This window comes from Corylus avellana, chromosome 1 (genome assembly GCF_965113065.1).
Source record: "Corylus avellana chromosome 1, dhCorAvel1.hap1.2, whole genome shotgun sequence".
NCBI lineage: Eukaryota > Viridiplantae > Streptophyta > Magnoliopsida > Fagales > Betulaceae > Corylus > Corylus avellana.
This window is the reverse complement of record NC_142490.1, coordinates 3,696,071-3,723,472: the sequence shown is the minus strand read 5'-3', so window position 1 is coordinate 3,723,472 and position 27,402 is coordinate 3,696,071. Positions and strand designations below refer to the sequence as shown.

At 35.7% G+C, this 27,402-nt stretch overlaps 2 protein-coding genes across 3 annotated transcripts; both read right to left on the bottom strand.

Moving 5' to 3' along the window:
- Nucleotides 1-7,756: 7,756 nt before the first annotated feature.
- On the bottom strand, nt 7,757-17,870 carry LOC132170312 (protein SEMI-ROLLED LEAF 2). The gene is made up of 20 exons (XM_059581240.2): nt 17,600-17,870; nt 16,861-16,998; nt 15,965-16,039; nt 15,742-15,857; nt 14,761-14,875; nt 13,728-13,856; nt 13,557-13,604; nt 12,412-12,614; nt 12,083-12,279; nt 11,577-11,860; nt 11,353-11,499; nt 10,524-10,928; nt 10,272-10,421; nt 9,996-10,074; nt 9,787-9,911; nt 9,487-9,678; nt 9,268-9,405; nt 8,926-9,063; nt 8,213-8,419; nt 7,757-8,055 (listed from the first exon to the last, which is right to left on the bottom strand). The coding sequence occupies exons 2-20, from the start codon at nt 16,993-16,995 to the stop codon at nt 7,939-7,941; spliced, it is 3,000 nt and encodes a 999-aa protein (XP_059437223.2). The 5' UTR covers nt 16,996-16,998; nt 17,600-17,870; the 3' UTR covers nt 7,757-7,938.
- A 2,987-nt stretch (nt 17,871-20,857) lies between these two features.
- Nucleotides 20,858-27,111, bottom strand: TPR5 (Tetratricopeptide repeat (TPR)-like superfamily protein). 2 transcript variants are annotated; one of them, XM_059582143.2, is made up of 12 exons: nt 26,850-27,111; nt 26,398-26,496; nt 25,627-25,785; nt 25,399-25,523; nt 25,098-25,219; nt 24,899-24,981; nt 23,470-23,625; nt 22,675-22,824; nt 21,867-22,049; nt 21,367-21,461; nt 21,171-21,268; nt 20,858-21,079 (listed from the first exon to the last, which is right to left on the bottom strand). In XM_059582143.2, the coding sequence occupies exons 1-12, from the start codon at nt 26,889-26,891 to the stop codon at nt 20,976-20,978; spliced, it is 1,416 nt and encodes a 471-aa protein (XP_059438126.2). In that variant the 5' UTR covers nt 26,892-27,111; the 3' UTR covers nt 20,858-20,975. The 2 variants fall into 2 exon arrangements, with proteins under 2 accessions (XP_059438126.2, XP_059438127.2); XM_059582144.2 differs by having other exon boundaries at nt 26,398-26,487.
- Nucleotides 27,112-27,402: the final 291 nt, after the last annotated feature.

Sequence of the window (27,402 nt, the reverse complement as noted above, 5' to 3'; positions counted from 1 at the left end):
GAACATCAGTGGTCGGAAAAGAACAACACAGCCGACCATCAGTAGTCGGAAAGGAGAGGAAGATCTCTGTCAAAAATACAAACAAAGGCCAGATTAAGGATCTAGCCCAGAAAATGAACACAGTGAACAGAAAAATACAAGGAGACAACAACATACAAGCAAATAAAAGTAGAATAAAATCTCCTAAACCAAAAATCAACAACTCCAGCGGTGGAGATGGTTGAGACACGACGGAGGGAGGAGATGAAGCCGGAGACAATGGTGGATGGGCGTGATAGGTGGCGGGGCTACCATGGGAAACGAGATCGGACTTCAAAGAAACCAAATCGTAGACCCACGACAAAACCAAACAAAAAGGCTGTAGCCGCGGCTCAAAGGAGGCGGAGGAGCGTCAGAGGAGGGGCTGGTGTTGAGATTTCAGGTGGAAATGGGATAAATCGCACAAGGCGATGGATAAAACCGAAGAAAATAAATCACCGGTGAGAGGCATAATAGAGAGAGAGAGGAAGAGGGATAGAAGATGGGAGGAGGGGGTGGGAATTAATGTATGTTTGGGAAGGGTTTTTCCTCCTCGAATTCCATAGCTTTACTTTAGTAACTCTTTTGTGCGACCCTTTTGAAACAATCAAGTCATTTATGTCCTATTTCTTACTTTTAATTGTATTTTTTGCACTACTTTTTTTTTTTTTAAAAAAAAAAAAAAAAGGTGTTCTTTTTAACGGACAGGTTGATTTGCTTTAATTGGATGATAAATTTTTGTGTGATATATATTGCAGTTGTTGATTGATGAAAAAGGAGCAAAGGGACATGGACACTGATGATTGTTTTAATGATAGTTTAATGCTGGTGAAAGTAGATTGTTGCATAAAGAAATATGGATGGGGAGTGATATTGATGATTAGTTTTGTTTATATATATAGTGCATGTTGGACTGTTGGAGATCAAAGATAGCAACGACAGCTACCCACCCTTTTAGCTTATCATTAGATGCCTCTTTTATTAAGACAGAAATGTGATTTAATCATTCAAGTCAATTGATGCCACTATGCATCAACAGCTTAATTACTACTTTACATGCATATAATCGTATATATATGGGGCATAGCCTCGTGACAAAGAAGATATGCATGCATGAGATCATCTATAAATGTGTGTTTCTTATTCATTTGCTTGTCTAAATAATGAGCATATTAGCCTTGTCACAAACAACATATGCATGAGATCATCTATCAAATGTTTGTTTCTTATTGATTTGCTTGTCTAAATGATGGGCAAGCATATTCTGCTGGTGAAAGTAACCCATGCTTATTTAGGATGTTTTCTCTATTCAAACATGAATGGAAAGCAAACAAAGAGGATCGCGGGGGATCATTTAACAAATCACAAAAAAACAATATTGGGACTAAAAAGCCTTGGTGTTTTTTCCAAGAATATATATATATATATATATATATATATATATATATATATTACCAATCAAAGACATGTGTAAGGGGTAGGCAATACTGTTTGTTAATTTTGACTAAATTGTTTCATGTTTGAGTGGTAATGCAATATTCCACGTTTACTTGCAACTAACTTCTTTTATAGTTAAGCATTAATAGTCATCTTGAGCATTTCACAAACTTTCAAGTTTACATTTTTAAAAATGTTTATTTTGTTATTGGGCGATGAAATTCACCATTGAATTACTATTAGATTTTGGATATCTAATAGTGATTTTCGTTGTCACATCAAGAAATAAGCATTTGAAAATATAAATTAAGAAGCTTGTGTAACATTTCTTACTAAAAAGGAGATAACACTTAATTATTTGCCTATGCACTAGTTGCATCTCCTTTTGGCACCATCTTGGCAACAACATTATACAAGTCAATTTGGCCTTATGATTTCACATCTTAAAAGTACGTTTTTAAATAAAATTGTGAAAGGTATCCCTCAATTACAATAACAATTGACACAAGTCAACTGCCCCAAATTAGGCCATCCTAATAGAAGAGCATTTTGCTCTCTTCTCTCTCCTCTAGAAATCCCTCAAGCCTTCCCTCGACAGCCCTTCTTTCCCTCTTCCTCCCATTTTTTCTTATATTTCCATTTTCCTCCCTCCCCTTCTTTTCTTGCCTCTGCAGAGGCCAAAAACATCTCATTGGAGACCCTATCTGCCTCCTCGAAGACCTTATCTAACGCTTTAGGCGTTTTATCTCTGTCCAATAGTTGCAACGCCCCATCGTCCATCCCAAAACCTCCGACCACCACCATCATCAGTCGCTCCATGTCTAGGTTTCGCACTTTTCTTGAAATTTCTAGATCTGTTTTTTTCAAAATCAGATATATGATTTTCAAATATCTCTGAAACACACGCGTCACTCCACTGGGTTCTTGGCCGTCTCCGCCTTCGTCTGCCACCAGCATCTCCCCCATCCGACCACCACACGCCGAAGCGTGTTCAACACGCGCTTGCGAGTAGATCTTACTCGCAGGCGCGTGTCCCCCACGCACCGACTCGTGAGACCTCTTTCTCGCTACTCCATCACTACCCTTCACCTTCGCTGGTCTTCGTGGCCCCATGCGTCTCCGGCACCTCTGACATTGCTGTTTTTCGAACATTTTACTCTGCTTTTTATCTTGTTTTTTATTTTGTTTTGCTGTTATGTTTTCTGTTTAACTCTATCCGATTAGGTTTTAGACTTTTCGTAAGTGAAGTGGATTTCTTTTTTTTCATTTTCTTTTTGAAAACCTTTTTTCCACAGTTACTTTTCATCTAAATCGCCATGGCTTTTTCGGAAGTCTGTTTGGATGTTTGAATAGGGTATTCGTACTCGATGGTAGTATCCATCAAATTGCACCGCGGCAAGGGTTTTCTCGGGCTGTATTCGTAGATGCTATCCATCTTCACCTACTTTGAGGAGTTTGTAGTCTGTCCGGATTTGGTCAAATTGACTAAGCTTGTTAGCTTTCAATGTCTGTCCTGTAACTTTTCAAGCTTTAATGGATGCTGGTTTGTTACCAAAAAAACAAAAAAAATTACAGTAACAATTATAATTTGATAATATTGGGGCCTTAAAAAATCTCAGACAAGAAATTAAGAATTTATTGACTTTAGACGTGTAGTCATTTCATTTCTCCTAATGTGTATGGTTCAAATTCATAACGAAATGAATTCTCATGGAACAATTAAGGCGTCATAAATTTTTCAAAACGTTTATAAATTCTTGAAATGCCCACTTGTTTACTTTCTCATTTTCACACTCATGAAAATCTAACGTGCATAATTTTATTAAAAGTATATAAATAAAATTACAAAAATTCAAGCTTAAGTATTTTTACAAATTTCGTTAATTAAATCGGGAGTCAGACTAACTTCTGAAAGTTTAATATCTTAAATTGAAAAGTTTTAAACTTTAATTGAGTATAATTGTAAAATTAATAAAAATTCAGAAGATTAAAATGACAATTTTCCAAACTAGAAGGAAAAAAAAAAAGTTTGGTGGGCAGCCACGTAAGATTGAATGAATGGTGTAAATGGTGTAAAGAGAACAGACATGGAGAGGATGCTCCGGCGGGTACTGTTGAGTAAATAATAAGACAAGTCGTTGATAAAGACAGAGGGTCGTCGATGATAAGGATTAAGGAACATGCATTGCCCGCATTTCATGGATCAAGAAACAGACCACTTGACCACCACCCCAACCAGACCAGAGCAGACCAGACCAGGGTTTGACCAGACAGTACACCCAGCAGGAGGTTGGCAGCCCCCCACGAGCATGCTGACACTCAACAGTACATTACTATGGTTACTTAAGGAACACCAGATGCTTTTGCCTTATAATTGGTCTTTTATATACATGAATATCATATAATGCTGGCTTTTTGCACGTGTACCTGCTTTTCTGATTTTTTTTTTTTTTTTTTTTTTTTTTTTGTAAAATATAAGGTTCTAAACATTTATAATTAATGTGATCAACCGAGAAGAGAAGCTCGGTTGGAATCTCGATCTGTTTTTAGGCGTCCGAACGAGCATGTTACAAGAATTCAAGTTTTTTTTTTTTTTTCTTCCTTTGCAGAGACACTCGGTCGATTGAATGTCTGTTCGCATATGGTTCGAATGAGCCACTTCAAAATATAGAGGGGTTAAGGAAGGAAAGGCTTCTCGAAACGCTCAGTTGAAGACTCAATCTAATATCTGTTTGAACGAGCATGTTTCATTAATCCAAAGAGGAGTTCCATAATGGATTGGTTGGAGCTCATTCAAATGAATTATAAAGCTCAAAATGACATTCAAGAAGCTCAAGTGGACTTCGTTTTGTTGACGTGGTGTGCCTCTAAACCCATTAATTGTGTGGGGTTGACGCGGTGTGCCTTTAAACCCATTAATTGTGTGGGCCAGCTATAATTCCTTTTCCTTGTGGGTTTGGGAGAAGAGAATTCCAAGTTTAACTTGGAAAGGAGATCCACGTGCAATAGGTTTATTCCACCGACTTGCTACTTCCTATATAAAGGTATGATGTAACTTTGGGTTTTTATGCATCAACAGAGCCGCAAAAGTTGTGGGCTGCTGTGCACCGTGCATCAAACAAACAGAGCCGCACAAAGGTGAAAATAAAAGGTGGGCTGCGGTGTGATCAAAGGGTGCCAACTGTTTTTTTTTTATTTATTTTAGAGGAGTCAAAATAAGAGAGAAAAAGAAAGGGTGCTATTGTAGGAGAGAAAAATAAATAGAGACCAATCGACATCATATCCCAACAAAATAAAAAAAAAATTATATTCCTGTCTTTTGTATTCTATTTGGAGAATAATATTTATTGTGTGATAGTGAGCTTTGAGTGTATCAAGGTTTTGGGTCTGAGTGATTTTCTCTCTACATTATATTTTTGTACTCTATCTTTCATAATGAATTTTTTCGTGGTCGCCTCACATTGAGGGAACCACTTAAATCTTGGTGTAGTGTTATTTTGTGTGTGATTGTTCTCGTCTTATTTAACCGTAATTGTGATCGTGTGTTTTTTGCACAACACGTTTCAATAGGTAGAAGATCGTAATTAAGCCGAGACGCTCGTGTAGATAAGTATTTTATCTACATATTTAAAACTTGAGCCCACCTCATCAATTACTTATCGTGACATCTGGACTTACCATTTTTTTTCACCTATAAAAACTCTTTTTTTTTTTTTTTCACGAAAGAGCTATAGATTGAGTGCGAGGATCAGGAAGTAGATGCTCATTTTGTTATGTCTTTAGAAGGATGCAACGTAATTCATAAATATAATGCATAGGTTATAATAATATATCTTAAACCATGATGAGCTTAATTAAAAATCATGTTTTTTCTTATCTTTCACATTCTCATCATATCTCTTTCCTTTTTTGCCCAGACCCTATTGACATCCATTTACCATTAACCTGAGCTATTATGGGTATTTATGTTAAGGTCTTTCAAGGATCTAGTATGATTTCCACACTTGGTGCCCTTTTGTGATGTATTAATTTTTGGGATAAATGTAAAATTGATCATTGTGGTTAGCCTAAATTATAAATAATTCTATGTGGTATAAAAAATAATTTATAGGTTCATGTAGTTGAAATAAATTACAAATTATTCAATGTGGTATAAAAAATAATTTATAGGTCATTAATGTATGCCAAAGTAACAGTTTACTCCCTGAAATCATTTTCCATTAAGTAACTTAACAAAATATGTCACTTTGACACGTCATACCCAATAAAAATGCGACACATGTTATTATTAATTTCTTACTTTAAAAAATGACAATTAGGATTTTTCAACATCATTTTACGTCGCCAACTAATATTACACACCAGCTTTCACTTCACGTCATACGGCTACAGTAAATTAACATAATCTATTATATCCCCAAAATTTACCTAGTACGTAACCCTCCCTCATCTTCATCTTCGTCAGCCACTTCAAAAAATACAACCGTCAATTCTCGCAAAATGCTCACAAATCGTGGCGAGAAAGATAAAAATGAGGGAAGGTTATGCACAGAGTAAAATCTTGGAGATAGAAGAGATTAGGGTAATTTACTATAACAATATGACATGACAAAGTAACAGATTCTGTTAAGTTACTTAATTAAAATTAATTTTAGGAAGTAAACTATTATTTTGGCATACCCTGAAGACCTATAAATTATTTTTTATACCACATAAAGTGATTTATAATTTCAACTAACTACATGGACTTATTGTTATACTACATTGAGTGATTTGTAATCTAAGCTAACCACATGAACCAATTTTGCATTTATCCCTTAATTTTATGAAAATTGCTATGTGCTCTCAAGCCTCTCTTAGTGTTCTCCTCGTGTTCTCTTAGTCTTAGGTAAATATTATTTTCCAAAAAAGCAAAAAAAAGAGTTATTCTTATTTCTCTCACTTAGTTTTTTTAAAAAAATATCCACCTAAAAATAGGTAACGGTCATATCCCTTGATTTATGCAATCAGCTCTTGATTTTGGTTCCCTCTTTAATTCTTCCATAGCGTAATTGTTGATCCTAATACCTAGGGCTAAGAGAACACCACAAGATCCCCTAGTTTTCCCCTAATGGCTAGTTAAGGACATGTACCAAGCTATGATGTTGACTTAGTATGAACTTATGATTTTCAGTTATGAATTTCTGTGATGACTATGAAGTTAGGTCATGGTTTTTACCTAGATGCTCTTGTTGATGTAATTTGATGTTAGATAGTTTACAATATGTATATAAACAAATCTCTCTCATCTCTCCCCATTTCCCATTCTACGGGATTAGTCATTCTCTAAAATAAATAATGAGATGTAGATCATTTTAAAAAAATTAAAGAGTAATTTTAGAAATTCTTGTGTCCCTCTAAAAAAGAGGTGATTTTTAAAATTACAATTTGATTAAATTCAATAGCGATCAATCACAAACGCAATGATGATTTTGAAAGTCACATCATTCTTGTAAGGACAAAAAAAAAAGAAAAAAAAAATTTGCAAAATGCTATTACTCTTGGGCCTATCAAGCTCGAAATGCTCTTACTCTTGGGCCTTAATTTTTAGTAATAAAAGCTGTTGGAGGCCATCCCTCTGGTAACTCTATCCAAGTGGCGGACCAGGCCTAAAGATTGCATGGAGAGAATATTTGAAGGCCCGACTCTCACAGCCTAGTGCAAGCTTCAAGCCCGAATCATGGTTCCACCTCCCTCCCTAACTACTTTCAACTTCAATTTTGTTCTTCAAGCTTCGATCAATAGAGTACATTGAAAAAAAAAAAAATTTAATTTTTTTTTTTCTAATCAACGCAGGAAAGGGAGATCAAGAGAGTAGAATTATATTGGAAGCAATCTTCCTACTAGTTACTTGGAAGAAAAAAAAAAAAAACTTCCTACTTGTTATCTTTAAGCTGTAGTCATGTCATGAAAACCAGTGAGCACCAACATAACTCAAAGATTGAGCCCCTATCATCAACAATGCATTTACTATAAACCTTCTCATTTTTGCACTCCATCACATCTTTGTTGATGTGGAAATTCACGGGTCAAACTTTTCAACATCAATCAGTTAGTTGTGTTAAATTTGTGTCATGTTTGGCGGGCAGAATCAATAGTTACCCATCCTAAATGTCACTTATAGAGCTCAAATCAGGTATAAAACTATATAAGTCAACCCTAATTTTGCTGATTTTATGTGAAGGTCATGTCAAATTCCAGGTCAGACAAAACATTGACAGTATTTGCCTAGGGAAAAAAAAAAATTAGTACAAAGATAACATGTTACAAGGATATATGTATATTTTCTCTTTCTAAAGCTGGAGCATACAAGGATTAATAAACCGGCATGAAAGCCCAGAAATAATCTTGAAGTTTGAATTAAAGGTTAAGCTACTAATTCTAGACACTGCCTAAGACTTTACAGATAGGAAACCACCAAACAGACACAATGTGGCTTCTCCTCTAACATCCAGCTGCCCTGAGGAAGTTGTCAAAAGGGCTAGCAGGAGGCAGCCTCATTGCCAACCATGGGTCATGTGGCAACACACCTACCTGAGCAGGACCACTGCTACTTGTTATCTACATGAACAGAATTTGTTAATAGTCAGAAAATTCATTGATAAAATGTACAAGAAATTTTAGATGTCATACTGTTGCAACTAATAATTCATTATGATTTCCTAGTGGAAAGTGGGAAATATGGGAAGGTAATTGCTATATTGATTAGAAGGCTGACCTTTTCGAGTGCCAAGTGTCCATCTGCAGCGAATGCCGGGAGCAATTTGTCCAGTGCCCTACTTTGGTGATGTTCATGGGCCAACCAATTGGAGAGTTTCTTCCTTGTGCCTGTGCCAAGGGCTTCACACTGGCTAGCCATGGTGTTGTATGGGAGGGGTGAAGTAGTCACAGATGTTCCTGCCACTTGCCCAGCTACCTCAAGTGCCTGAAACACCATACTTTAGTACACAAATATTTTGCATGTATAGGTGATAGATTAGGTGTAATGCACATGGATTACTAAACTGTGCATATTGTGTTTCAGACCAATAAGAACTATCTGAACTGTTCAAAAACCTCAGATATTGAAACCAGATATATAAGATAGTCGATATTCTTATCTAATTGACAAAGGCACATTTAAAAAGGAAGGTGCTTTACAACTGGAAAAATATTGTCGCCCAATATAGTATTTTAGCAGCCAGGATAGTGATGTTTACAAAAATGTTAACTACACCGTTTTAGGGTAATACAGATTAACAAACAATTTGAGCCTTCATTATGAGATCGCTCCTTTTTTTTTTTTTTTCAGATTATACCCGTCTTGGAAAAATTCTCACAGGAATTCAGAAGCTAACATTATCTTGTTTCACCATTTTCATATATATATATATATATATATATATATAGGCTCATGCTTGCTACACATGGGGAGAGAGACAGAGAGTTTACCGATTCCAGAAGCTGCCCAATGCTTATAACATGGGGCATAGATGGAGAAGAATGCATTTTCGGTACGAATCGAGAGAGATCAGCAACAGATGCTTCACTTATTGCATCATCCGCGACTAGTGAATTCATCGGAAAATCCTACAACATTAGCAACAAGTATGAGCTATTTTCTAAATAATTTCACCTTTTTGACATTTACATGGCATTTACACAAGACCACCCCCACCCAACCACACCCATCATTTTTCTCCTACTTAATGATAGTTGCCAGAAAGCAATGACCATCATCATGCAAGGTCATTGAATGGAATAGCATGGAAAAAATGCCGACAAAGAGCATACCCCATCAAAGGACAGTGATTTCTGAGAATGGGAAACCATTTGGTTGTGATCAAATTCAAGTATGGATTGTGGACCAAACATGAATGCATCAGGTGTGAATGATTCTGACAGTTGCTTAGTCAGGTCATCTGCCTCCAGCTTAACAAGCAAAAACAGACAAATCAGAGAGAGAGAGACCAGGGGCAAAAGAAGCTCCAGTCCATTGAAAAAATACCATACCTCAGTAACACTAGATAGGCTCTGAACTAAAATGTCCACTATAATATTAGCAGATTCATATATCTTGTTCCGTAACTCAAGGAGCAATGATGTAGCAAGTTGATTATCAGTAACAGATCCATATTCTCTACTATCCACCTGAGGCTTCACATATACTTGAAGATCAACACTTATACCTAGATACGGATCAACCTGAACATGCAGAAGACAAATTTTTAATAAGATAATATGTGAGCATCAGACTCTAACCTAACCTCCCCCAACCCCTACACACACAACACACACAGCAAACGAACTCACATCATATGGAACTAATGTCTTGAGCAGATCAGTCAGATCAGGAATGTAAAATATTTTAGCCGCAAACATCAACATGCCTGTTGATAAAACAAAGATAGATCTTTGACATGCTGGAGGCAAGATCCCTGCCAAACGAGAAACACTTGTCAATTGAATATTTTAACATTCTCCAAAATTTAAAGACTATTTATGAAACTCTATTCTCATACCATTGTTAGGGTCAAGGGCCATATTCCTGAGAGACAAGGGAAGCTGAAAGAATCGGACCACAAGGTTGCCATTCATGTTCTGCGGCATAGTAAGTTTAAGATATTGTAAGTGACTAAACTAAAGTCTGCATGCCAAGGCCCTCATTCAACACAAGGCTAGAGTGGTCTCTCTAGCAGGCCAGAAATATATGAACATAAGAAGCAAGAGAAATAATAGGTCAAAAAAATGAGGAAAAATTAAGAAAGTAGGTACTGTGTTTATATATGGAATTTCACCTTTAAACCTGAAGAAATAAGTGTCAAAACGAAAGAATGACCTATTGCTTCAATATTTGAAGGTAAATTATCTGGAAGACTAGCTTGCATCCAAAATGCAGACAGCAACAACGCTATTTGATCCTCATTGAACTTCATAATATGTGGTTCCTGGCCAATCATAGACCAGGTTTTATATGGATCTTGGTAAAATGAATAAGAACTACAACAGCAAACAAAAGTAAACATTAATGGGATGATAATTCCGCTTACCGCCTCAGACAAGCTGGTTGACCCAGCCGTCCTGTCAATAATAGAGCTAAATTTGTAAAAATTAGGGGAATTCTTGCGAGCACGCCCCTGTTTCCAGTCTTCTTCTACAATGTCCCTCTCTTTAAAATCATCATGAACATTATTCCCATGCTTTTCTACCTTGGTGCCATCTTTTTCTCTCCGGAGCTTTTCAAGTAGAGCTGTAACTGATGCAGATGCAGTATTTGAATGCCATCTTCTTTGTTGCTGTAGAAAACCACTTCTCAAAGAAGCAATTTCATGACGGGGATGATTAGAACTTGGAATTAGAAGCGCAGAAAATATCTGATGTGCTCCAACTCGTGCTTCAACATCCGGGTGTAACATCGCTTTCAACAGTTGGATAAGAAGGGCTTCTGGAAAGATCTGCATGAAAAAGCTAGAAATTGTTTAACAGGGTTGCCTGTATGCAGCGACGTACTTCAGTACAAAATTATAGCCGTCTTCATTCTCACACTTTCTGGATAATGTAGCCTTCTAAAACCTTCAACCATCTAACATACTAGAATTAGAATCTTCAGACAAGTTAAACAAGCATTATTTCCAAACCATAAAGGGATATTATTTTGTGGAACTTATCTAATAACTATCTCCTCAAATTATTTATCTAAAGTACAAGATTTAGAGTATGTCATCAGAAATTAGTCAACTGGACTTGTCTGCAAAAATGTCCACAATCTTAACTAACAATACCCAATGAGTACTTTCAAAGGAAAAAAAATATGATACAAGGGAGCAGTTTACAAAAAAAATCTGGAAAGGATACTAAATTATATCGAATTCTTCTCACCTGTTGAGAACGTGAAGAGGCTGATGCCACTGAGATCATATGAGCAAGAATCATCAATGATCCAATGGTTGCCCTGGCAACACCTCCAGATGGCAACCTCTCCAACGTGATTGCCATCAGGTCAAAAAGTGGCCGTGCATCAGCAATCTACGAAAGAACAGAAAACTCATTTAAACTGGAAGCACAGTAGGAAGCACCAACTATAAAACAAGTATCAAACTCACCCCTTTTGCAGTTTCAAGTAAACAGTCTTCGATTGAATTCTGCAGTAAAATATTTGAGTTTGACTCTTGCTCGCCAACTGATTCAACTGTGGCTTGAAGACTTTTCCTCAGATGCCTGCATAGGTCGCAAACAAATCCAATTTCTGCTAGCACAACTCCTGATCTAATTTGCCTAGCTAAAGTAGTAGCAACTTGAATGACATAAGACTTGAGTTGGGGATCATGTGCAACATTTTTGTGATCCAGATGACGTATTAAGGAAGCTAAAATCAGCTGCTGATTCCCTGGTATAAAAGTAAAAATTAGTAAAATATCTGCACAGGAGGGACTAAAGCGTATGGGTATAGGCACTGCACTACTAAGTAATACTTTTGGCACCCTACTCTTTGGAAGAGGGAGGGCGAGAGAAATAAGAAATCTGCAAAATGCCACTGATGTGAATTTCAAACATCTACAAGACATAAATAGCACACAATGAGGAAGAAGTCGAAGGGAGATCAAGATACCAGAACTCTCCATTAAGTACGACATATCAGACAAAACCATCATAGCCAAGCCCTGCTGAGGAATCCAGTGCCGTCCCAAATCAAAATAAACAAGCATTGGATCCAGTACCCTGCGCATTGTTGAGCTCTCCTTGGCTAATTCAGCCATTCTTTGGATACAAATTTGTGCCCATACTTTAGGAGCCTCAATCTCTTCTCTATAACAAAGGAAAGAGAGTAGTCAGAGGGAAATAAATAAAAAGGAAGTTATCAAAGTGCATTAACATGACAAGCAAATTCAAGATAGCATCTAAAAAGCTCTCCTTCAGAGGCTTCTGAACAACCACTACCTTGTCAAAAGAGAAGGATCCTTCCTTTCTGGTCGTGGCCTCATGATCATGCAACTAGGGCTGGTATCACAACTTCCAACTGCACCACCTCTGCCTTCACATCTAACTACTTCATTCACCCAATTATGATGTGGCTCCCCCCTCTCAACATCACCTTCATTATGAGCATCAGGCTCGTAGTTATCTAAAGTGCCATGCACAATCTGCAGCATGGAAATATCAATAAAACTAAAGCTAACCCCAGAATTGCAAGCACTGACATGAATGATCAAGTTAAACATAAAGAAATGTGGATGTGAAAACAAGGGAAAACTAAAGATTGCTACTAGACCAATTCCCTTATAACTTGGCCAATAACAAGAGACTTGTACCAATAACAGTGAATTATATGCACTTCATTTCATAGAGTTGATACAATAACTAGAAGACTTCTAAAACTGTCAAAAAGACAGGAGAGTTTCCGCTCAATAGTCACAACATCAAGTCATCATCCAAATATAATAACCCAAGTGAAGAACATTGCAAAACAAAAAAAAGAAGAAGAAGAAGAAGGTGAAATCGCAACTCAGTTAGCTATCGATTGTTGATTTGTTTCACATGATTCTCAATTGACCAATTGGCCTTCATTATTAGTAGGTGACAGCAGACGGAATTCAATCTAGGCTCTACTATCAACAGCACAATCCCACTGAAAAATAAAATTAAAAAGCATAGGAAAAAGGACAAACAATAATTTCCCATTCCCCACACATTTGAAAGCTCATTACAATTTCAGTTAATTTTAATGCAAAGGCACCTGGATATTCCATAGAAACAAGTTGACTAGTTCTGATCTTCCATGGAAGTTAAACAGAGTTTCTCATGTTCTAATGCAGCTTAGTTCTTTCCATTTCTTTTGAAATATATTTCTTGGAATATTAGGATTTAAAACTTTGCAATATGTCACCCAACCGCTATTTTTCTTTGGTCAATATAGCAACAGCAATCAATTCAAATACAATCCTTTGTGTTAAAACACCGCTACAAAAAATGCAGTACTTCATCTTAATAAGACACCTAACTTGCTGCAAACAGTTTGTAGAATCTTCCAGAAATTCCATAGAATCATCAAATAGCATCAAGAAAAGTAACTCCAAAGGACTAACCTCATCAAAATCATCAAAAATATGTGAGAACTGTCCCATGAACCAAACCTGCAAAGGGAGAAAACTATTAAATAACTGGTCTTTCAGCTCCAAAAACTAGTAGCAAATTAATTTTCAAATTGTCTTTCTAAATCTGGAAAATAAAAAAGAAAGATTGAACTATAAAACTACCATGGCTGAGAGGCACTGCAAGCTGGAGGCCCTTAGGCAGTGCCTTTGATGCTCGTCCCCTTTCACATGAGCCAATGCACATACTTTATGAACCAACTTTTCAATGTTATGCGTGTAAGTGCCATCTGCCTGTTCATACATCACGGCAACAGCCAAGTTACAAGAGTAACAAACAAAAATATTGCTTATTAATGTTTGATGAAGACGGAAGAAAATGTATCCAACTGCACAAAACTTAATATATGTTTTACAATCCATAGCAACCAAAATCTTCCAGTCCCTTTTAAATTTTTGCTGGCTGCATGGGCAAATGATCTATTGCCTAAAGAGAAAGGGCTGCAGGTTGGACCAACAGTTTTCAAATGAGTCATGTGAAGACCCATACGGAATCCACCGTATTAACATCTATAAAAAACATTATATGTTTCTGCTGTCCTGATTTACTTCCAAGAACATTTGAGATCACAAGCTAGATCTATTCTCTCAACAATCTTTCAATCTTCATCTCAGTCAGTCTAATTAATCTTATACTTTTTTGATAAGTGGCTAATTAATCTTATACTTAAAGCTACAAAGAATTACACATAACAGTGGGTGAGTAATAAGAACATCTTAACATGCAGAACTTATACCATATCATGACAAGGACTCTCTCTTGTTTAAGGAGTTCTTTTTCTTGATTAAGTTTTGTTTTCAGGTCATAGCTTAGGATTGTTTGGGTGTCCATGAAGCTGAAAGAGTACCATTTCTCTTAATATCCAATCTGAATTTAAACCATATTTCTCTTCAGATTTTTTATTTATTTAAAAGTATTTGGCCCTAAGGGGAGAGGGAAGGGGAAATTCAAACTAGGGACCCCCAACCGATTGAGCTACCCCAAGGGTTGCCTTTTTCTTCAGAATTTAAAAATAAAATAATCTCAATTTCTGAAAATGTATAAACAAAGCCCATCAAAGTATGGATTTTTTTCTGTTCTGTTTGGCATATTTTGATAGTATTTACAAAAGAAAGTTGGAGCTAGCTCTGAACTTACCTGACTATAGATGAACCTTGTTAATGTTTGGCATCCAATTATCAGTACTGCATCTTGCTTAGAGTTGTCCAAAAGTCCAGTAACCACATTCAGCAGACTAGCAGCAAAATATGCCCTGCACCATGAAATTTGTAGGACTATATAAAAGATGGTCATAAATGATTCATGTAGCATAAAATTCTCAGACTTTGACATTACATTTAAGAAACGCATGATAGACCCTAAACCAACTTGAAGGCTACTTGACTAAACACTGCGCACTACTTTTGACTACAATTTCATATATACATTACATACTATAAAACTTAAGTAAAATGGAATTTCCAGGTTTTAAAGACGCTTTAGAAAAGAATGTTCTATGGAATGCCATATATAAAGATTTTTCTCAACTTGCACAAAAAAATAATGGCTAGAAATGAGTAGAATTTATAATAAAGCCACCTTATAAGCTAAAAATCTACATATAATTCAGCAATAATGTGAAAAGAAAGAAAAGGGATAGGAAAAAGTTTGTGGTGTGCCGAATAGAATTGTAAAGACACAGCAAGGGCATGTACTGAGTACCAGATTAGGTGTGCAATAAATGGAACTCGGATTTATATGGGATTAAGAAGAACCATGATTATGATTAGTCCTTTTGAGCTATCACAAATATGTAGTTAGCTTCTCTACAGGTCATGACAAATAGTATTATAGCCAACCTAAAAAAATTAGCCTTAACGTGGAAATGATGGATCTCAATGGAGAGATTATTTTTTGATAAGTATCTCAATGGGGAGATTATGGTATCCCAATATGGACATATGCTCAATCCTACATTGGGTGTATATTAGGTCAACTTACATTGTGTAAATGATTACAGGGAGCCCAAATTATGAGTATGGAATGGAATTATTTCTGAAAAAATGTAATTGTTTAGGATACTAGATGGCTTGGCAAGCTCTAAAGCCTAGTTGATTTGGGACATGACATTGCACTTACATCTGCCCCTTGCATATGCAAAGCAACTTATTGTAGGCCTCCATAACAATATTGATAAACTTGATGTGCCCAGATCGCAGTTCTTTGTAGCACCTTTCTTCAAGATACTTTGCTATCTGTTAAATGAAAAGAACCACCAATATTCAACACTGAGCACACTAATTTTAATACTAATTTCACTTTTATTGACAGATATATACAAGTAGGATGATAGAGACAATACCTTAGGGATCCGAAAAGGATTTTTTGCAGCATATTCACATAACTTAACAATTTTTCTTTCATTTGTAGGACCATCCTGCAATAAGACTTTCAGCATCATTTTCTAGTTATTCATAGCTAGGAATACTAATTCAGACAATGATCCAACATGGCCAAGAAATTATTTATTAAGAAACACTTCAAGTGAATCGCTTATTACCAAAAATCATAACCCACCATGCCAGATTTAGCTGACTAATGTTTTTTGGTTGAAACTCTGATATATATGCAGAACTTGAGGTGTAATAGTTAAACCCCCATTTGATTTCCAATACAGGTAACATAGTGCAGGGTTCCAGACTTGTATGTTTTCTTTGACCCAACACAAAGGAAAATCCAGAGGATTTAGTATAAGATAATATATAGGCTCAATTTATATGACATAAAGCATAAGTCAAAGCAAAGTTTTTCCTCGATCATTAGCTTCGTTTTTAAGCATATTAACAAGTTTCAAATCCTCCCCCAAGATCTAATTGGAAGGCTAGCATTCCAACTGGACAAACAGTAGCAAGAGCAAATCCTCCGGAAATAGAAAAGCCATACCAGGGTAGAAAAGTGATGAAGACATGTATATTCTTTGCTTCAAAGCAGGGAACACAGTTTCTTTGTAATGAGAATACAATGGCACTATTATTAATAAATAAAAGCATATAACGCATTGATCACCCACATTACATAATCGAATGGTCACATTGCTAGCCACTAGCTATATTTAAGCTAGTCATAGCTTTCTAGCTTGAATATCCCTAAACTCAAACAGACGCTAAAGATGTTTCCTGATCAGTTACTAGACCATCAAGATTACAAAAAAACACTGAACAAAATCAGGCAACATAATAACAAAGGGAGGATGCTCACGAGGGATTTAGGAAAGATCTCTGCAAGCAATTTTTTGTAACGCTTAACAGGTTGCCGAGATCTTGACCTCAAAGCAGGACAGCAAACACACATACTCCCACATGCTGGGAAAAGCTTTCTAGATATGACACCCATTTCCTGCAAGTTTTCAGAAAAACAAAATCAGTGAAAACCCCACCAAAATAAGTAACAAAGTACCCAAAAGAGCAGACCCCAAACACAGCGAAGGTGAACCCACAAGTCCAGCAGAAAAGCTCAGTAGAAATAAAACCAAAAATAAATAAATAACACTTCCCCGAAACAGCAAGTTTTAAAATTGTTGAGAAAGGGCAGGATAAAAAGAGAAAGGGAAAAAAAACCAAAGAAGAAAAGAAAAGAAGTTGACACCCATTGAAAGCTGTAAAGACAAACATGAGCAACACAACCAGAGACGGTAATTGTAATCCCTCTCCCTAAGCAACGAAAGGAAAAAACCAACCAAACATTTGAAGCTACAAAAGAACAAAACATGAGCCATGCATACCCAGAGATAGCACAAACAAAAGCTTTTCAAAAGCACCCAGAACCAAATGTCAAGTACAGAAAAAAAAAAAAATATATATATATATATACACAGATTAGAAACCCAACTAGAAAAGCCCAAAAAAAGGAAGAAGAAAAAATGAGTAAAAATATAACAAAACAAACCCATAATACCCATTAGAGGAAACAACATACAGAATGCAAGAACTACACGTACCTTTGCCCTGAGGAGGCAGATCTGTAGGGCGAAACCTCAAACCTCCCCTCAGTTTTGAGTAGAGAGAGCAAGAACCTAAGAGTGAGCGTGAAAGAACATAGAAGAAGGAAAAGATGAGAGAATGAGAGAGAAAGGGCGCGTGGATTGAGAGGAATTAAAGCAACATGGGAGAGAGCATTAGCGAGATCACGTGTTGGGTGTCAGTTCTTCTTATTTTACTCTGTAAATACTGCAAAAGTAAACAGCAACAACTTCTGAAATAATGGGAGTGTCAGAGAACCTGGAAGACTAAAAAGCTCTTGGACTTTGAATTTTGAAACTCTTCTGCGGGCTTTTATAGCATTTGCTTTTATCAACTCAAATTTACAAATACTTTATACAGTAAGGACCAATGATGATCATCGGGTGGTTTTAAATTGTGAATGATTATTCTTTTTTATGGGTTTTTAATTTTGTGTTAAGAGTTTGATTCTACAACAATTAATCTATACTTAATGAGATTGAAGTTAAAGAGATTAACTTTTAATGAAACATTAATGATATCTATGAGTTCGGGAAGTAAAGGATGTATTTTAGGTTAAAATTTTGTTTTATTACACATTAATAGTATATACGGTGTTACATTATTTGAAACTTTTGAATATATGATAATATATACATTATTAAATTTACGAAATTTAATATGAACCATGAAAATGACTGCCAGAACTACAATCCGTTTAATGTAATTTGTTAATTTTCTCATGTTTTTTAAGTGAAGTTTTACCATGCAATTAACATCGAGAAACCAATGATCATAGTAGATATTGATCACAAGCCGCTTCCTCTCTCTTTCTTATAGAGAGAAGCTCTCAACCTAAATTATAAATCTCGCTTCCATGGTGAGGTTCTTCTGTCGTCATTTGCGGTTGTTCTATAGGAGAACAATGAGCTTTGACCTTTTCCTCCTCCTTTCTCTTCTCTTCTTTTACCTTCTCATTTCCTTTATTATTTTGCTATTTTGTTCCTTAGTTAGTTAGTTTTCATTTGTTTCCCTTCTAAAACAACAATCTCTTTTTCTCCACCGCACTTAAGATTCTCTCCTCTCTACTTTCTTTAAAATTCGCTCTTTACTATTGTCTATTTTCCACAAGGAGTGTTCCTCATTTGCCATTGTCGGCTATATGAAATGAACGGTTAAAATATATAAATTTAAGAGTCTCAAATTTAAAGAGAATTATAAGGGATCTCAATCCGTCTCATTCGCCATCATTGAAAAGTAGACTTAGGGTTTTCCAATTCATATATGGTTTCCTCCACCACTCACCTCCTCAAATGCGCCATTGCCGATCTCCTTGCAACTCTATTCATGCCTCTCATTCCACACGTGGGCTCCAATCACTTTTATGTCGTCCTACACATTAACAAGATTTTTGGCCCATTTATTAGCTTGTTATTAGGGAGCCCACCCCTCTTCTATAATTCGTTTCCTTGTAACTAGTTTTCCATATTTGCTTTAAAACAAAAACACTAGGTCTTGAACTTGGACAATTTTATTAATTTTTCCAAATGATTCTTCAGCATACAAAATACGAGGATGTCATTGGAATTTAAGGTAAAAATGGAATAAAAGTATAATACTTTTGTCGGTTAAATGATGGGTGATAAGAACTAAAACAAATAAATAAATAAATAAATATTACCTTCACTTCCCTGTCACACTCAAGAGAGCGAAAGATAGAGGGGGGAAACCATCATAACATTTATGGAATCTGATATTGGCAATGCCAATATTAATGGAATCCGAGTTGCATGTTACTATGTTTCAAATTATTATTATATGTTGATGGCTTTTTAGAAATCACAAGTGACAACACACAAACTTCCAAGCATTACAACAACCCAATCGTTTTTTTCCCACAAGACATGTTTCATGTTTTGGCTTTGGAGAATGTGACATAAAGCTTATCAAAAACAAAACACATCAAAAAAACAGAACAAAGTGGAAATACATATTCCCTCAAAAAAAAACAAAAAACAAAATTAAGTGAAAAATATATTTCACTTATAATAAGAAATATAAAAAGCCACTCATTTTGGCCAAATAGCTTCATGTGAAAAAACACTTGGACCTCATAACCCAGACTACCTAAACAACTGCCCAAATAAGGTAGAGCTCCGGCTATCCGAACACCTGCTCCAATTAAACAATGAAATGACCTGAAATTCAAATTATACTAAAAAAAAAAAAAAAAAAAAATCAAACTATATATATATATATATATGTGTGCTATTTTTTGACGGTTCACGTTGGAGCACATGAGAGTTGAAATAAGCAGTCAACGTCTGAGAAGCTGACCACATAATTTGGAAGCTGTTGGAATTTCATTATTCTTCTTGGACAGGCAGGCTAAGATGGAAACCCATGATGCCATGGGCCCAACGGTAATCACTGCTACAACCAAACCTTGCCCTCCAAATTATGGGTCGCACTCACACATACATCACACATGATACATAGGTGATAGATACATGATACATCAACGTTCGTGTTACGCAAGACGTTGCCATTTTTGTCTTGGGTTTGGTGGGCAATTAAGTTATAACTAACCAAACCAACCATATTTACCATCATTCAACAAATGTAAATCATTTCTATACCTTCCACCTTCTCTATTATCAATTACATTCATCATTTCTGTATTGAATAAAAAAAAAAAACTGAAATTCTCTCCCAATTATTTATTAAGCCAACCATTAGCAGGGATGATGGATGGATGGGTGGGGTATGTTTCCAGAGGTGATGCTTTAAATATTGGACATCCTTTATGAGTATAATGAAGAGCATTAATAAATGGGCCTAAGATAATTGAGGCAAAAGCAGACATAATTATTTGAATGGCTTATTTCATTAATGGGCTTGATTGGACCATGATGAGCATTTTTCTTTCTGAGATCTTTTATGCTTTCTTGAGGTTTATGGGGATGCCCTATGGTTTACCATCATTTTTGTGTTTATTAATATATTGTATATTTTAAAATGATAATTATATTTTTATTGAAGTGTGGTTTTTTATTTCATTTGCTATATTCTTTAATATCTTATTATCAATTTTTGTTCAACTATATCTTTTAATATTGGTCTTGCATGCATATGAAAGAATTTTGAGGATATTTGAGCTTTGTTTTGCAATTTTGACTTGACCTAAGGGGATCATGTAAAAGAAACAGATGTGAAAAACATCTCAAGGGATATTTTTAATTTTTTTTTAAAAAAACTTTAAATAATGGTCTACCAAGAAGATTAAGACAAACAAGTTTGTTTAAGTGATTTATGATGATGATCGATTAGGACAAGGAAAACTTGATGGCTCAAACACCATCTCTAAGATCTCCGTCACCGCTTGAGGTAGTATTTTGAACGAAGGTTATCGAGCACTTGTGCGTACTCGATTGGAGTTGCCTCACTACAAAATACTTCATCCCACAACTTGCTCAGATCTGTTCACAAAATGATTCAGTATATTAAACCAAGGAAGTGAACAAACGATCAACAATAATGTGTATTAGAAATTTATTCATGTATGCTTACCATCCCTGTCTGCAGATGTAAGGCACATGATGAGCAAGTCAAATCTTGAGACTTTGGTTAAATTATCTATATAGTTGACAGCTAGATCCATTTCTTCACTGCCAAAAGTAAAAAGTGCAAAGGCATTAAGTCCCATATGGAGTGTGAACAGAAAATTATGCAACCTCAAGAAAGAAATACAGAGATATGTACTTACATGAAAAAGGTGGCAACGCACTTGATAATGTCAATTAATAAGGAAGAAGACAAGGCGTTTTTGAATATCTGAGGTAATGCAGTTGGAGATACGGCCTAACAAAGTGGAAACCTCAATAAATTAGCTGAAATGAGTAAAATAGCATGAGTAATCCAACTAAAATTAAATGGCCAAGTGAATTTGCTGATTGATCAAGGGTAAATGAATGGAAACCCTTCAGGAATAGCCACTAGTATGAAAAGATCAGGTCAATATATCCTAACAATCCATCAATTGGTTTACTTTTGGAGACATTTAAAAAAGAAAGTCACTGTTAAGTTAGGTCTATCCATTATTTATGTAGGTCAACCAAAAATTATGTCCATAAAAAGGGATCAAGGGCTAGATAGACATGAATCTTTCAGCTTAGCAATTCATAATGCCATAGGCATACTTAAATGTGATAGCAGAAAAGTGGATCTCTCTAAATATTAAATCACAAAAAAAACACCATTGCTTACCTTTAACAAACGAGCCTGTAGTGCACGGTCACCAGAGAGTCCCCGCCAAGAAACCTCAAATTGATAAGCTGAGTTTGGTGGTGTGATGTTTTTTGCAGCTTCAGCCAAGGCTCGAGAAGCTGCCTGAGAAGCGAGCTCTTGCACTGATATCTTCAGATCTTGGTCTCTAGTTCTGTGATTTTTCTGGGAAAAAATGATAGAGAGAGCAGTGTCAAACCAAAAGAAAGGACAGGAAGAGAACAGGAATCATTGATGACATTGAAGAGAGGCTTAAAAGTAAAACTTCCACAATAAAGCAAGAACTAAAAGAACTTGTGTCTGCTTCACAGGCATCGAAAATTGGGCTGAGAATTTCACAAGCAAACAACGCCTTATGAGCTCTTTAGCTGTCTGAATATCCACTCTCAATCAAGTAAAGGACTATGAATCCTCCAAACCAGTTATGAAAATCCTAGTCAGAGATCATGAACAAAAGGCTTTTATCTCAACTAAATTAATTTCAATTTTAAAAGGGTTCTCAATATTAAGGAGTCTGAAGAATGGTACAAGAATGGAAGAGATGGTAGACCTATGGAGCAAATTAGGGAAAAAAAAGGTCAAGGTGGCCGTCCTTTTCAGGCCCTTTACCCCTTTGCTACTGGCAAAAAAGACCCCTTAAGAGCTTAATAAAAAATTGTCTAACTAGACTAATAAAAATTATCACCCGTCACAGACTGACAATAAACAGAACTGACACATGTGGTTTAGCATGTATCTAAAAGGATGTGCAGAGGGAAGCATATAGTTAAGCGGGGATTTAATGATAAACCTTAAGACTGTCTACTCTAGAACTCTGAATAGCATCTACATGTGAACCATCAACTTCTTGTCCTTCTTTTCTACTTCCAGCATTCATACTTCGGCTTTCTAATTCCTCCACAGATACAGATGCCCTCACAGGGAATAGCCCATCATTGTCCTGTCAATAGAGTTCCAAAGCACAAGAGAATAAGATCATAGAACACATATATTTTGAAAATTATGTCACATTCAGTCACATATTCTTTGCTTACTTATAATCGAGCTCATTACATATGAGCAACAGAGTTGTGAATCAAAATTGAGAGAAAGAAAAGACACAACACATGTCAGCGATCAACAAATCCTGTATAAAGAACCTTTTTTCCTTTCCTTTTATCAGTAATGCATGTGTGCCCAGGAAGGGGGGGGGGGGGGGGGGTGCCGGGGGTGCCGGGGGGGTGTTTGTTAAGAATCAGTAAGTCATATCTCTTTTACAAGCTTCATCTTTTTTTGGGTTAGTAATCCAAAAAAACAAACCAAGCCAAGACTGAAACATGTATTACACAAAAACTTATATGTAAAGGGCATAATTGTTTTACAGCAAGACCTGATGAACACGATAGACCACTTTCCTTATGTGCTTAATGGTGGTCCTCCGACTATTGCAAATTTCAGACAACTTAAGAAATAGGACACAAACATGCTATCAAACACAGTAATCAATCAAGTTGCACTGGATTTTCCTTTTGGCCTTAGGAAATGAAGCTTTTCATTCACATATTATGGCAGTTAAAAAGATAATCGACGCTCTAATTGCTTATACCTTGGTGTGAGCTTGAACAGCAGCCACTCCTGGGCGCTGAGTATTACTTAAGACAGGATGAACACTAGGTCCATTAACCTTGCTCTCTGAACTTCCTACTTTCTGCAATCCTTGCACAGGGCTTCTCAGTGGTCCAGACACCTTCTTAAGAATCTCCTGGAAAAAAATTAAGTAAAGCATTTTACAAATGATAATCAAATGTAATAAACACACCTCCAACCTATTAATATGCTAAGGAGTGAAAAACAAAAACAAATATAGAATGTAGGTGATTTTATTGGAAACTATACACTGTCAACTAAGACACCATTAGAGTAGAACAAAAGCTTAACTTCCATTTTTTATTCTATTCCCACTTCCCTATCCACTATCTTCTCCAGATTCTACAATATCTATTATGCAAACAGAAGACATCGTATCACACTATATATCCAATTTATCATACATATCTAGAAAAGTTCATGGCAAATTATGCATTTCCATCACTCGTCAGCATGTACGATCTCAGCCAATGAGTAAAGAAGCTGTTTCACTGCTGTTCTTCCAGTTGGTGAATTCAAAAAAAGTAGTTCAAGATTCCTATGAGAGCTCTACAGTAAAAAAAATAAAAAATAAAATAAAAATGCAGTCTTAAGTTACTTGTGGAAAAGAAAAATGCAATCTTAAGTTGGAGATCAATTTGCGACCATGGGTAACTCACTTGGAGAAAATAGTATCCTCCAGTAGAAAAGATGAATTCAGAAGGTTGTATCTAACCTTCAAAAACTCAATCCACTTAGATTTCCGCAATGACCTAACTTTTTCCCCTACTAGTGATGCTATTGCTATTTTAAAGTGAATTTCATTAATTTAGACTCACACCATTATCAAAATGAGAACAGATGTATGAAAAGATTACAACTCACGATAAAGTAGGAGACTAGGACCTATTGATAACAATGATACTAGATTGGTCATGAGCCTATATATCAAACTTAGTCTTACTTGTGCTCTGCTCATTTTGAAAACAAACACAAAAGTGACATTTAGATCAGTTCATTTTGTATGTAAAATACAAAATAAGCTTTGAAACAGCCTGAGTACAACTCAAGCCTAAGCTGCATAATCCGGGATTTCAAGACCTGATTAAAGTATCCTGATGCGATAAACAATCCTATGTACATTCATAACGTTCAACCTAAGAAACTCACTTAGTGTGATTATATTTTATCATAACATATTTAAGATTCTCATAGTTTTCATTCCGCATCATTTAGCAGTCTCTAATAATGATGAAGACTATGACCTCTATTGGCATGTCAGCTTTTTTGTAGCTTAGAATTTATCTCAAGATGCCACTTGTAACCAAAAAAAAAAAAAGGAATGAAAAACCAATTCGTGGCAAGAACTAGAAGCAACTAATTAGGATGCAAATGAAAAAAATGCTTACTTTGTCATACAAAGATCTGGCCTCGGTATACTGTTTCTTAATTTCTTGGTTGTGAGGCTCCAACCTCAAGGCAAACTCAGCATCTGCAAGTAGCTATATCCATTATATCAGACAGATCAGACACACAAAAATACAGCAGAAGAAAAAACATATACTTATATTCTCAATGAATCAAGATATTCTTTTGGATGTAGCATACCCTCAAAGCATTCTTTATATTTCCCGAGTTCTTTTCTAGCAGTTGCTCGACGTGAGTATGCTTTTATATAACGGTCATCTAAGTTCAAAGCCTCTGTACAATCATCCTCAGCCTCTTGGATTCTAAAGAAGGAGAAAATGACCAACAAAAAAAAAAAAAAGAAAGAGAGAGAAGGAAACAAATCAATTAAGATTCATGTAATTGTGACCATTAATAGATATATGAACACTTTCTGGTGGTCAAAGTTCAAAAATCTACATAATACAAGCACATAAAAAAAAAAGTAGTGTGTTAAGCTTGCCTTTTGATTTTGAGATAGGCCATTGCCCTATTTGCATAAGCCACTGCTGTTGGTGACAAGGCAATGCTTCTTGAATAGCATTCAATAGCTTCCTTAAACTTCTTCTGCTTAAAATATTCATTACCCTTTACGGTTGAGATAGATTCATTATCAGCATAATTAACATTAACATAGTTGCACAAACAGTCTCAATCTTCAAAATAATACAGAGAAAAGAACAACTCCTACCAGTTCTTTCTCTGAAGTAGCATCTGGAAAACTCTCTTCAGTCATGAAACTACTTGACATAGGATTAACTCCATAGTTTCTCGAGTAATCAGTTTTTCCTGTATAACTCATTGAATAATCATCTGTGGGAGTTTTCCCAGTACTCTGAGAAGAAGAAACCTGTGAAAATTCCAAACAAATTCATATATTTGTTAAAAAACCGCAAATAATATTCATCCTCAAACACATGTATGTCATAATATCATATGGGAATTAGGGTCTAACCAAGACCATTCAATTAAATTTTGCCAAATTCTTCAAATTCACTCCATCTACCCCAGAATCCACAACCACCAGAGAGTTTACTTAAATGTCCACATTTGCTCTTTATAAAGGAAAATCGATGAAGGAATATCATATCATCATACTACATTAAAACATTGTTTCCAGTAATGCATAATCAGTTTTTTAAAGATACAAGGGACACATTGCTGAACCAGGTAAATCATTTCTCATTGAACACCCACAAACTTTCCAAGTACATAGTATTAGACTATTAGTAAAAATGAACTGATAACACCTAGTTAACTCTTTGACACAAAATTCACAACCTTAACATGCTCAACCTAAGCTCCCATTCTACATGAAACCTTTAAAACTAAGAAAATCACACTTTTCTCTTGAATGATCATCCACAAATTATAAAAATCCAACATTTATTGATGCCCACTTTTGGTTTACAAGTTTAATGTCAAAAACACATTGAAAATTCTCTTTGGTTAGAATAGTTACCGATTTTTCCTTATGAGGAGCTTGAGGTTTCATTTTCTTGTCTTTGTCCTTAAGAGAAAGCTCCCAATCCTGCAAGTCATTCAAAAACCCCTGGAAATCCTATAGAAAACCGTTAGCTCTATAAGAATACTCATTAGAAATAATCGTTAAAAACCCATTTACATAATAAAAATAAAATAAAAAATAAAAAAGTACAGGAAAAAAAAAAAACAAACTAGCATGCAATAATTGAAGCACACATTTGCTTGTTCCCATATAGTAAATACTACGTTCAAAACCTAAAGCATTAAAAATAGTTTCCCTTGACTGAAATTTCCACAAATAAGCAATTAGAGAAGAGAAAATAGTATTGTATATAGATATTTATTCATTTGATAATGCACCGTTTGTTGCTTGTAATTTCGATATAACAGAAAATTGTAAGGTTTGTGCGCGGAAAAAGATGAACATACCAGAGTTTCATCACGACCGTGCTTGCTGGGAACCCTAGCCATAGAGCTCTAGCCGAAGCAGACACACAGAGAGAGAGAGAGAGAGAGAGAGAGCCCTTGTGAGCGCGTGGCTTTTCCTGAAGCTTCTGGAAGTGGAGGAACTTGTATTCTGGGTGTTACGGCAGACGGAGGAGGACGATCACCATTTGCATTTCAGTTTTTCTCTGGGCCGTATTGGGCTGATCCAGTGGGGCAAGCCCAAATAAACCCTGCCTTCCAATAGCTACCCCTCAGAGGTTTCTCCTGTTATAAAATGGACAGTGTTGATTAAAACTCACGAAACTACGTCGTCCTTTCTAAGCGAAATTAGACGAAAGAGCTATTATAAACCAAACAGGATATTATTAAGAATTTCCATAGAAATGAAGAGCATGTGTTGGAATTGTTTTTGAAAATAATACAAATTTTGAGTAAAACTCACCCTGAAAACCGACTTGTAAGAGAAAGATGCCTAAAAGCTTATATACACACAGTCAAAAGTAGACTTAACTTATATGTAAGTGTAACACTAGGA

Bases quoted from the DNA above. Each gene is read 5' to 3' on its own strand.
- LOC132170312 (XM_059581240.2), bottom strand. From the start codon at position 16,995: ATGGGTGTCATATCTAGAAAGCTTTTCCCAGCATGTGGGAGTATGTGT. The intron at 10,929-11,352 runs GTGAGAAGAATT...TTTTTCATGCAG, and splicing joins CCTCTTCACGTTCTCAACAG to ATCTTTCCAGAAGCCCTTCT. The intron at 10,075-10,271 runs GTGAAATTCCAT...ACTATGCCGCAG, and splicing joins TTATTTCTTCAGGTTTAAAG to AACATGAATGGCAACCTTGT.
- TPR5 (XM_059582143.2), bottom strand. From the start codon at position 26,891: ATGGCTAGGGTTCCCAGCAAGCACGGTCGTGATGAAACTCTG. The intron at 21,462-21,866 runs GTAAGCAATGGT...CCACTTTGTTAG, and splicing joins TACAGGCTCGTTTGTTAAAG to GCCGTATCTCCAACTGCATT. The intron at 21,080-21,170 runs GTAAGCATACAT...TTTTGTGAACAG, and splicing joins TACATCTGCAGACAGGGATG to ATCTGAGCAAGTTGTGGGAT.